The sequence below is a fragment of the Natrix helvetica genome (assembly GCF_964273705.1).
Source record: "Natrix helvetica genome assembly, chromosome: 1".
Lineage (NCBI taxonomy): Eukaryota > Metazoa > Chordata > Lepidosauria > Squamata > Natricidae > Natrix > Natrix helvetica.
In genome coordinates, this window is record NC_138548.1 from 343,681,329 (window position 1) to 343,693,992 (window position 12,664).

Below are 12,664 nucleotides of genomic sequence, written 5' to 3' on the forward strand. Positions count from 1 at the left end.
TATTGTTGCTGGATTTGGCACCACAGGGGCTCAAGGTATCACATGGCTATTGATAATTCTTAAATCATGGACGAATCTAAAAATGGAGGTATTGCAAGGAGAGATACCTTTATGGAGAAATCCTTGCTCTCTCTATATATGCCTTTATCAGTTTCTGTATAGGTTCAATGGCTTTGGCTTGAATTTTATACTGGGGCGCGTGAGAGGGGTGGTTGTTTTTTTATGTAATTCTTACTGGGGTGGCTCCTTTTAAAAGTCCCACCTCCGTGGCATCCCAGCCCCACAGAGAGAGAAATCCACATGAAGGGATGCAGCGTCTGCAATGGTGGGATTCAACTCGTGTAGCAGCCATTCGCTGAGCATGCACTTAGTTATGCAATAATTGTGCAATAATCATGTCACCCCAGGAGGGGTTATGACTGTTTGTGATGGATCTGTGGGTGGAGATAACTGTTTTGGGATCTGACCTGAAGGACAGGGTGTCCTTCCAAATTACTATATCCAAAGCAGAAAAAGGAGTGTGAGTTAATATATATTCGAGTTGGCCCCTTGCTCTCCCTGACACTGGTTTATTCAGGAGAGGGGCCATGAAGGTGGGTCTGTTTGAGTGGGAGGGGAGTCTGGCTTGGCCTGCTCCTCCCCTAAGGCTGTTCCTAGTCCTAGCTAATTCTGCCCAGCAGTACCAATAGGGTATCTGGCTGGGCTTGATCCTGGATCTTAATTCCTTTAGTATTTTAAAATCAAAAGTACCATCTTCTGGCCAAATTTGTCTCCCCTGTCCTTAATCTGAGCCAGGGGCGGGTTCCTGCCAGTTCTAACCTCTTCTATAGGTTCCACAAATCCTCAGTGCCGTTTAGAACCAGTTCCAGCTCCCTCCCCCTGCCCGTCCGCACATCATCAAGATGAAGAGCGAGAGGAGGAATTCTGGGAGTTGAAGTCCACAAGTCTTAACACTGTCGTTTGAACACCTCTGGTGTTTTTCCCCTAAAGGGTTAGGGGTGCAAGGGTCTTGTCACCTGACAGCTTTAAGACTTGCATGCTTCAAATGCCAGAGTTTTTGAGCCAACATTTTGGTTGCTAAGCAAGAGCGTTGTTAAGTGAGTTTCACCACATTTTATAAGTTGGCCATGCTCACCCAGTCACATGGCTGGCAAGCCACTCCCACCCTGTCACATGGCCAGCAAGCCACTCCCACAAAACAGGCCACACCTACAGAAGAGGTTCTAAAAATTTTTTGAAAGCCACCACTGATCTGAGCCCATTCATTGCATATTACCTTTGCTCTACTCTTTTTCATACTGGCAAGGACAGGGACTAGCCTCTCATGCCATGAGCAAATTATCTAGTGGAGATTCAGGTTTGACCCTCAAACTACAGTTTCCCATGTCCCCTTCAGATGTGGGGTTCAGTTTGACTTAGCCGGGCTCTACCTGCCACAGCTGCTGCTGCCTTGGCCTACCAATTTTCAGACAGCTCTGGTCTGGGGAGGACTTTGCCTTCCTGGCAAAGTAAGGGCACCTCCTCCCTCTTAGCCTACCAGTTTTCGGGCAACTCCATCCCGGGGAGGACTCACCTCTTTGTTCTGTGCCAGTTTGTTTTGCTGTCTGTGATTGTGCGGCTGGCTGCCACACGGTGACGACCTCGTCTGCTTTTGGGACCCTCGCGAGGGTGCACCTGAGCTAGGCTTGTGGACCCCCGAAGGGGTGAGAACCCTCGTTAGGGTGAGCCTAAGCTAGGTGGGTCTGGCTCTGCCAAGGAAGCACGGACACCAAGGTGTGTAAAAACGCACCAACCAGCTCAGCAGGATGCCAAAAAGAACCCCCACTGGCTGATTGAGACGGTATTTATTAAGGCATACAAGAAGGGTTTTCGTAATACAACACACGATTACATGATTGGTTAAAAACCTGTTGCCGGGCAAAACTTAAGCAGGCTAAAAGCTTTCTATAGGATGTGGTTTTCTCTCATGCCCGGAGTTCTCCGGACAGGCTTTGTGGTTTAGCGTTTCTGCGTATTTAGCAGGTGCTTTAGCTTGACAAAGGATGTGGTATTTATGTCGTTAAGCATGTTAGCTACATCTCCTCTGTTTTTACTTTATTAAAGCTGAAAACATGGAGCTTTTACGTCCATGGAGGTGAGTGCTATCTCAGGTCGCGAGTTGCCCTCCGACCCCAAGCTTCCTGTGTCCGCACCTACCATACTTTCAGCGTCATCTTCCAAATCGTTATCCGAGGAGAAATGTAGCAAGGGTTGCTTACTTTCATCTGTTGGCACCAACATAAAAATAGGTAATAAGCAGGGTAATAATATACATCCCATAGCAATCATTGCAACTAATATGAAGATAGCTTTCAAACCTGGGAATTTGGGTAAAATACCATCAAACATACCTCCAAAATCAATTCCAGTCCATGTCTGTACAGGAACATGGGCAATTTTCATCATTCTGTCAGTGATTTCCTTAATTACATGACCACTATCATCAATTTCAATACAACAATTACTTAGATTAAATTTTCCACAAACACCTCCTTCTTTAGCCAGTAAATAATCTAAAGCTAATCGATTTTGCATTATATATGTCCTACTTTTTACACTTTCAACAGCCAATTTATTTAAGGCTTTTGCAGTATCGTTAGTGATGATTTCTACCACCGCTTGAAGTCGTATAATGCGATTTAACAAATAACTGGGATCTCTGCCAAAGGATCCCGTGGTCCCATCATTTGCCCAATTTGCAGGGCCATAATAATTAATAATGCGTTCAGGAGGCCATTCATCATCTTTCCAATCTCCTATTTTTACACCAGTTCCTAGGGATATACTTCGTCTGCTACGGTAAATATTATCTAAGGTATCATAAACAGGCATTCCCAATTGAGTGCGTACGGTCAATGGTAAAAGAAAAAAGCTAGGACGAATAGAAGCTAAAAAACAAGAGCCATACCATTGAGGAGGTAACCTATTATAAGCATAAGTTCCACATGCCCAATATAAGCCTGCAGGGGCTTGCCATTCTTTGGTATCTTCAGGTGTTTTTAAATAAGCCAATGCAGGAATGTTTGACAAAACAGGAAATTTGAGCATGGATCCATTAACGCTCCACCAGGAACCGTTATTCCATTGGCCCAAACAAGGAGTGTCTCCTACATGGATTGTATGATCTGCAGTATAGTTGCGACAAAAACATTCTTGCCCAATCAGAGAATTATCAATTCTCCATACTTCAGTACCATTTTGGGTAAAAGTATAATTAGATTGATGAATTACCAGATCAGTATAATTAACTTGATGTGCAACCCAAGGCCATTGGTCCCCCATGTTAGTTCCACCACATACAAAACAATTTTTTACAGTAAGTTCTTTAGCTATGGTTTCAGCGAGGCTAATAAACATATTATGAGCTTTTGGAGGCATTACCAAAGAGGATAATTGAGAAATAATTTCTTCAAAGTTTTGAAAAACAGAGATGGTTTTACGAACCACTTTAGTTGTTGTTAATTGAACAATAATGTAGCCATACGGATCTGCTCCACCTCCATCAATTCCAAGACCTAGAAAACGGTACTGAGTGCTAGGAGTGGTGGATGTGTATAAATATATACAAACTTGGTTGCATTTGTTAAAATCACAGTCTGATGAAGCAGGTTCACGAGTAAGGTTAATGCCTTGAGGACCCCTATAATCAGGTTGAGTAGAAACATCTTTAGTATACCAATAATTGTAAGTGGTAGTAGCTCCTACATTGGATCCAGATATTTTTTGGAAAAGATATTTCCTATCCTGTAAATATGCTCGTTGCCACCCAAGATTGCCACAAAGACGTCCTGCATTACCATAAGAAGATCCTTGACCTTTACTAATAGCCTCACATATGTCAAAACATGCTGATATTTTAGCTTGTCCTCTGGATACATTATGCGTAATGTATCCAGAACTTGATTGGGCTTTTGAAAAAATAAAAGGCAAATTTTCGCTAGGTCCTCCTTTATATCCATATACATAAAGGGAGGCAGTCTGTGGGCCTAAGGACTTTGGATCATAGCAATGAATCTTCCCAGATGATTCCTTACAACGATGGTACAAGGTAGCATTGTGTGTGCAGGATGATAAGTCAGATGTACATTCAGGTTTGATGTTGGAATATAGCAGAGTTTTGGTAATGCGAGTACCTGTTCGTGTGATGGTGATGCAGTCATTACAACTTTGAGTGTCAGACGTAAGTGATGCAGCACGCCGAATTCGTGGGGAATGAAAGGACTGTTTCTGAAACAACAATAAGGTCAATCTGGTGGAAGTGGCAAATCCTTTAACCATCTTGGTAATTTCACATTGATATAGTCCCAAATCTGCTGCCTTGGGGTTTTTTACAGTTAATTGAGTAGAACGAAAATGGAATGTTTGTAAATAATGTTCTGAATCCTCAGGAAGCCATGTGTTGTTAAAAAACCATCGCCAAAAAGTACCTTTTTTCTTGATAGGAGATCGTTGTTGACAAGACATGGTGGGAGCATATGGCACTCCTTGTACGAAGGTGTAGCGTACCTGGTGTGTTCGTATGAGGGAATTATATTTTGGAAAGTCAGGTGCGTTTCGGCGAATCCTTGCTCCTGGGAGAGGCTCGCTTACTCCTGGTGCATAGTCTGGAATTTCCTTGGCTTTCCATAAACAAGCATTCACATCGCATGGCTCTGGAAAACAGCAGGAAAAATGGCGAAGCAAAGTTCTTGAAGAGGGGTGAGGAGAGGTGCGGACAAGAGTCATCCAAGAAAGAAAAATTGAAGGTAATGGAGGATAAGCCACAGAGGGTGTTGAGTGGAGATAAACAGTTTGGTTAAAATAGGTGTTATTGGACAAAAATCCAATGCACGAGTAGGAGCCAATAGTTTGAGGAGTTACTTGTAAGGAAAGATGAACTTGACAAGAGTCATGATACAAGTATTGAATTAATATCAAAGGTTTTAAAGAAGGGAAAAGAAATTGGCCCTGATGCTGCAAGGCATAGGGACAAGCAGTGAGAAGAGTGTCTTTGAACACAAAAGTCACATGAGTGTCAAGAGGTGCAAAAATCACCTGAGGGTGAACAATAAATCGAGCAGAGGCATAAGACAACAATGAGAGAAAGAGTTTAAAGAAAGAGGAGTGATATGTCAGGGGGAGAAGAAAAGGCGGGGTCATCTTGATCTTCTTCTGGTATGCGGTGATACGGACGAACACAACGAGCAGGAACCCAGAGAGTCTTGTCGTCAATTTGTACCGCTGCGTAGCCTTTTCCCCAAGTGATCAATTGTGCCGGACCTTTCCACTGTGGATCCGGCAATTGCCTGTAGTAGACAAGAGGTCGGGAGGCAGGGAGAGGAGGTTTAGAAAAGTGACGAGAAGCTGCAGAAGATGCTGGTGTGCCAGTAAGGTTAAGAAAGTTGATAGTATAAAGACAAGTATTTAGAATGTTTTGCAACATCGGGAGATTGGGGGGGTGTAACCCTTTTGACCCCATATGCCGATCAAGAGCTATTTTCAAGGTTTTATTTGCTCTTTCTACTATTGCTTGTCCTTTTGAATTAAAAGGAATTCCAAATTTGTGAGTAATGGACCACCTATAACAAAATTGAGCAAAGGCAGAGGAGGTATAGGCGGGACCATTATCAGTTTTTAAAATTTTTGGACACCCCAATGTTGCGAAAGATCGAATGCAATGATTAATTGTTTGCTTGGTATTCTCACCTCTTTGCGGGGTTACCATAATAAAACCCGAAAAAGTGTCCACAGAAACGTGAAGATATTTCCATGGGGCAAAGGGGGGATATTGAGTAACATCCATTTGCCAAGTTTCACAAGCCTCAGTACCCCTTGGGTTTACCCCTTGCGGAATGCTATTGGCTTGGAGACTACACGTGGGGCATTGTTGAATGATGGCAGTAGCTTCTGCCATTGAAATGCCAAATTGCTTCATCAAGGCTTTTTTGTTTTGATGAAAAAAGGTGTGACTTTCACCTGCTGTCAATGGGGCAGGCTGAGGTGAAACAATAGTTACAGGCATCATTTTGCAGGCCTCATCTGCCATGTGATTTCCTTCCGATAGGAACCCAGGCAGGTGTTGATGACTACGAATGTGTGCTACAAACAAAGGTTTAGTCCTTGCGTGTAGTACTGTTTGCAGTTGTATAAACAATGTCAAAAGGGAAGGTGTTAAAGAGGGTGAGATATAGGCATCAAAAATGTGTAAAGTTAATTGAGCAACATACAGACTGTCTGTGATGATATTTAGAGGTTCGGAAGAAAATAATTCCAAAGCCAAAATGAAAGCTGCCAACTCAGCCTGTTGTGCAGATGTTTGTGTAGCTGTCAATTTCTTATGCCATATCTGTTGTGTATTCCATGTACATGCACCATGATTTTTGGACCCATCTGTGAATACGGTTAACGCATCTTTAATGGGTTGGGATGTTATTGGTGTGGAGAATTGTATCGGAATGGTCTTAATAACTTGTAGCCTTGGGTCAGCTGGCAGATGACATGAAATTTGACCAGGCCATTCCGTGAGTGCATCTTGGAGAAGGGTAGAATTTTGAAAAAGAGGCTCCCATTGAGATAGCTTGAAAGGGAGATAAAGTGTAACAAAATCCATTCCCATTAGGGCACGAGTTCTTTTTCGTGCCTTTTCAATGAGCAAAGCCATTTGGGTTGCTCTGGGTGTGAGTGAATTGCGAGGTGTGTGTGCTTGATGTAACCATTCTAAAATGTAAAGTTTAGGTTTTGGGATCATCACTACTTGTATGATGATTCCTGTCAAAAGTTGAGGAGTTGCAAGAAGGGCCAATGAAAGGGGAATGTGTGGAATTGCTCTATCCACCCATGTAGTTTGTAATGTAAGGTTGATCTTTTCCAAAGAATCAAGTTGCTGCTGATTCAAATGTATGGTATCAGAAGGATGTTTAAGGCCTACCAAGCCTTGAAACAAGGGGGAAAGGTCATTTGTAGAAAGGGATAAATAGGGTCTAGCCCAATTAAGAGTTCCCAAATATTGTTGTAGCTGTACCAATGTGGGATCAGGGGGAAGTGTTAAACGTGGTAATTCAGGTGCCGCAGCAGATGCGATTACTTTGTGACCCAAATATTGCATTGGATATTGGTGCTGAATTTTTTCTGGAGCTATGTGAAGGCCTGCTGTATGTAACAAGGATTGTAAATGAGGTAACGTTTTTGATACTGTACCTTTAGGTCCTTCTGCTGCCAGCAATATGTCATCCATATAATGGTAGATCAAAAATGTAGATACTTACGGCGAAAAGGTTGCAAAATTTTGTCAACATAGTATTGACACATTGTGGGAGAATTCATCATACCTTGGGGTAAAGATTTCCATTGGTATCGAGCAGTTGGTTTAGAATTATTATATTCAGGTATGGTGAAGGCAAAAAGAAGTCTATCCTCAGGATATAATGGGATAGAGAAAAAGCAGTCTTTTAAGTCAATAACAACAAGATCAAAATCTTGTGGGATTAAATTTGGATTTGGGAGCCCACATTGAAGCGCTCCCATGGGTTGTAAAATGAGATTGATGGTCCTCAAGTCTTGCAAGAGACGAAAGTTCCCATTTTTCTTTTTAATAACAAATACAGGTGTGTTATAAGGGCTGGTGGATGGTTCAATATGGCCTAATTGCAATTGTTCATCCACCAGTGCATGAAGGGCCTGTAGTTTCTCAATGGGAAGAGGCCATTGATCAATCCAGATGGGGGTGTTAGTTTTTAGCGAAAGCTTAAGAGAAAATAATGACATGATTTTAAGGAATATTCAAGGTAGCATTAAGTTGAGAAAGCAAGTCACGTCCCCAAAGATTAATAAACAAAGGTAAGACGTAAGGTTTAATGTAAGCAGTAAGAGAGGAATGAGAAGTAGATGCAAAAAGCCACTTGGTGCTAACCTTGGCCGATTGGGCTCCGCCCACACCTTGCACTGAAGGAGAATCAGTCAAAGGCCAGGAGGAGGGCCATTCGGATTGTTGGATGACAGAGACGTCAGCTCCAGTATCCACCAGTCCTGTAAAAGGACGTCCATTAAGAGAGACAGTAAGCAAAGGCTTATTAGGCTGGACAGGTTGATATAAAGCATAAACTGAAGAAGTATCAGAAGAAGGCAAAATTAAAAGAGTTGCAACTATAGTATCAGCCGCTAGGTGGAAGCATCGGTCTCCGATGCCAGCGAGAAAAATATTTTTTAAGGAGGAGGAGTCATAAAGAAAAGGAGCAGCAACCACACCTTCGAGGATGAGGGTGGAGTTAGGCATGAGCAAAAGGGGTTGAGAAGGCGGAAGTGGAGTCAATAAAGTAACTGACAGTGGGAGAGTAAACACTGAGCCAGGATCATCATAAGTAAAAGCTTCTGAAAGTGCCACCGGATAGGCGGTGGGTAAAGAAAGCATGTCAGGGGACGGAGCATGCACCAAAGAGTGCCGAGAGGCAATAGACAAAATAGGAGGATCAGCCTTTGGAGTGGGGTTGGCTGAGAACCCCGAAATTAGTTTCCCGAGGGATGGGTCTCAGGAGGGGGATTAGTACGGCATTGCGAAGCCCAATGAAAACCTTTGCGACAGCGAGGGCAGATGGTTTTAGGCTTCACCGTAGGGGTGGGAGGGGGACCCCGAGAACCCCTAGGTTGGCCTCCACCGCCTGGGAAACGGCACTGACTTTTAAAATGACCAGGCTTTCCACAATTATGGCAGTTGCCTGGGCGGGAGAGAGCAAGTGTGTCAGATGCCGTAGCAGCGGGCGGGGGAGGGATAGCAGCAGAAATGGAGGAGGAAATAGCAGCTGCAAGAGCCCCCATTTTATGAGACGTTGTTCCTATGACACGACAAAGTTGCAAGAACTCAGCGATAGTGACTCCAGGTTTATTAGCAACAGTTTGTAAAACTTTCTGACAATCCTCATTTGCATTAGAATAAGCCAATTTAACCAAGAGTTCTTTCCTTGCAGCCTCATTGTCAATTTGTCTTTCTAAGGCAGTCTGCAAGCGATTAATAAAGGAAGAATATGATTCATTAGATTCTTGCATAATTTTCAAAAAAGCCTGAGTGGCTTCAGTGGATGAGTCATCTACTCGTTTTAGAGCATTCATAGCAAATAAATGAATCAAGGCAAAGGCACGCCGAGGGCAATTTTGTTGCTGAACAAGAGTAGAAAATGCGCCTGTGCCTTTAAGATGGTCAGCAGTAACTTGAGGCGGAAGACCTTTGAGGACTTCAGCGTCAGCTAGTTTTTCATATTCAGACAGCCAAACAACATATTGAGCAGGATTCATCAGCATAGAGAACAGAGTTTTCCAGTCATACAAAAGCATTACAGAAGTTGCAGAAACGAGAGAATCCAGCAAACCTTGAGTATAACGGGACTGTAAGCCATAAGCGGAAACTGCTTCTTTTAGATTTTTTAAAACACGCAGTTCTATGTTGGAATGAACAGGAGGACCGGGAGCACCCGGGACAAACGTGAGGGGATAGGCAGCAGGAAGATCAGAAGAGTCAAGGGAAAAGGAGGGGGAGCGAAGAAGGGAGGAGATGTGACCGCCCTGGGAAGGAGAAGGGGGGGAGGAAGAGGGGGGAGAACAGGCAGGAGAAAGAGAAGGGGGCGAAAGAGGACAATCGGGAGCCGTAGGAGGAAGATAGGGAGGGGGAGGATCAGCAGTTGCAGGAACAGACAAAGAGACTGTGTCAGAAGAGAAAGAGGAGGGGGGGGATGGAGCAGGAGGGAGGGAATCTTTGGGATAGACGATCTCAAGGGCAGACATAACAGCGCGCCAGGAAGAGATAACGCCAAAGGGGGCGCGCGGAGAAGAATGGAGATAAGTGCCAAGGCGTTCCCATGTGGAACGTTTAAGAGTTCCAGATTCAGGGTAAGCCGGGCAATGGCGATAGACATAAAAAAGGAGTTGATCGATATCAGATTTAGAAAGAGGGTAGACAGTGGTGTCGTTGAGTTTCTGCAGACTATTGGCTTGCTTGATTAAAAGGGAAAGTTCAAGCCTGTGAGAGGCGTGAGACTTTGAGGGTGAAGTGCCCATACTTACGAAGCGCTTGCCCGCCAGGTGCGTAAGATGAGAATCAAGGCGCCGAACACGTGGACACGGGACTCGGCGTGAGACAGCCGAAGGCAATTCGGCACGTCGGGGTCACCAGTTGTGATTGTGCGGCTGGCTGCCACACGGTGACGACCTCGTCTGCTTTTGGGACCCTCGCAAGGGTGCACCTGAGCTAGGCTTGTGGACCCCCGAAGGGGTGAGAACCCTCGTTAGGGTGAGCCTAAGCTAGGTGGGTCTGGCTCTGCCAAGGAAGCACGGACACCAAGGTGTGTAAAAACGCACCAACCAGCTCAGCAGGATGCCAAAAAGAACCCCCACTGGCTGATTGAGACGGTATTTATTAAGGCATACAAGAAGGGTTTTCGTAATACAACACACGATTACATGATTGGTTAAAAACCTGTTGCCGGGCAAAACTTAAGCAGGCTAAAAGCTTTCTATAGGATGTGGTTTTCTCTCATGCCCGGAGTTCTCCGGACAGGCTTTGTGGTTTAGCGTTTCTGCGTATTTAGCAGGTGCTTTAGCTTGACAAAGGATGTGGTATTTATGTCGTTAAGCATGTTAGCTACAGCTGTCTGCAGTTGGTTTTCCTCTGCACTCACCTCACTTCAATGGCCCTCAGGCAGTAGTGAAATTCATTTTTTTTACTACCAGTTCTGTGGGCGTGGCTTGATGGGTGTGGCAGGGGAAGGATACTGCAAAATCTCCATTCCCTCCGCACTCTGGGGCCAGTCAGAGGTGGTATTTGCCGGTTCTCTGAACTACTCAAAATTTCCACTACCGGTTCTTTAGAACCTGCTGGATTTCACCCCTGGCCTCCGGTCTCTTGGGTAAGCCTCTTGGGTGCAGCTGGGCTTCTCTCAGCAGGCAAAGTTTACTGTGGGCTACACCCCTTGGTGATGTTTTCCTCCTAATTTCTCTAATCTTTCCTCTCCTTTTCCTTCCTCCAGTCTTTTTTTCTTTTTCTATGACTTATCTTTCCTGCTCCACCTTTCCTCTTACTGTTCTATCTTAGTTTAATAACAACTTTTCTCCCCATGATGCAATAATGCTTCCTCCATTCCCACCATCTTGGAACTTTCAATAAGGGTCTAAAATTCTAAACTGATACAAGACATTTTAATATACAGAACTAAGGTTAATACACAGGGTTGTTGTTGCAGGGAAAATAAGAAAGGTGGATATGTTCACTGCCTTGAGTTATTTTTTTAAAATAATAAAGGTGGAAGATAAACAAACAAATATTACTCTAACTTTTTGAAATCTTCTAATGCTTGTAAATCTCTTTTCTGGTTAGGTTTTGCTTCTGAAAACCTTTTCTGTTTTATTTCTTGATTGCATATTTAAATGCTATAAAATAGACAATTAAAATAGATAGCTAAAGTAGATATAGTAGATAACTTCCATAAACTGTTTTTTTTAAAAAAATAGGTTAAATTCAAGCAATGACGGATGGATGGGAGAAGAGAATATAACACTGTGGACAGAATTTGTGCTAACTGGACTTCTCCATCTAAAAACACCCAGTGTTTTTGTTGGGGTGATTAATTCCATGTTTGTGATTGCTCTGATGGGAAACAGTCTTTTCCTTTTCCTCATTAAAGTGGATCCTCGGCTTCACATCCCAATGTACTTTTTCCTGAGTCAACTATCTATCATGGACCTCTGCCAAGTTCTTGCAATTATTCCCATGATGACCGTGAATTTTGCAACCAATAGCTACACCATTTCTCTCTATGGGTGTGCTCTCCAAATTTTTGTCACCCTGGCAGTGGGTGGAGCTGAATGCCTCATCCTGGCTACCATGGCCTATGACAGATATGTGGCAGTCTGTAGACCTCTGCAATATCCAGTCCTCCTGAGGAGTAAAATATGCTGTGTTATGTCATTATGTAGCTGGTTTTGGTCTTGTGTGCAAGCATTGGTTTGCTCTCTCTATGTCCTGCCTCTTCCCTACTGCAAGACTAATGTTATAGTTCACAATTTCTGTGAGTATCCAGCCCTCATACAATTGTCTTGTTCAGATAATTCTGCCTTTGAAAAGGCAGTATATCTTGGATGCCTTCTGCTTTTTCTCATCCCTATTTCAGTCATCTTTGCCTCTTATCTTGCCATCTTCTTGGAAGTCCTGAGGATGAAGTCCATAGAAAGAAGCCACAAAGCCTTGGGCACCTGCTTGTCCCACTTGTGTGTGGTGGGGTTCTTCTATGGAGCGGCTATTGTGACCTACATGACACCTATCTCCTCCTATTCAGCAGAAAAAGCTGTTATTAACTCAGTGTTTACAACTATTTTGCCTCCCATGATGAACCCTTTCATATATAGCCTGAGGAACCAGGATGTTTTAGCTGCATTCGGAAAGATTATTGCAAAATAGATCCTGGGTAAACCATATTGTATTTATCTATTGGAATTATTTATTTATTTTTATTTATTTATTTATTCACATTTCTAAACCGCCCCCTCTCCCAAAAAGGGACTCGGGGCGGTGTACAGTCCACAATAAATCACAGATAAAATACAAATATAAATAGGGCTATAAATATATGCATGTATGTATGTGAAGGAGGTTAAAGAATACAGA

At 43.4% G+C, this 12,664-nt stretch overlaps 1 protein-coding gene across 1 annotated transcript; it reads left to right on the top strand.

Annotated features, from left to right (window-relative positions):
* Window positions 1-11,773: 11,773 nt before the first annotated feature.
* LOC309384146 (olfactory receptor 2T10-like) lies at window positions 11,774-12,457 on the top strand (the record flags this gene model as incomplete). The annotated part of the gene is made up of 1 exon (XM_081937342.1): window positions 11,774-12,457. The coding sequence occupies one exon, from the start codon at window positions 11,774-11,776 to the stop codon at window positions 12,455-12,457; it is 684 nt and encodes a 227-aa protein (XP_081793468.1).
* Window positions 12,458-12,664: the final 207 nt, after the last annotated feature.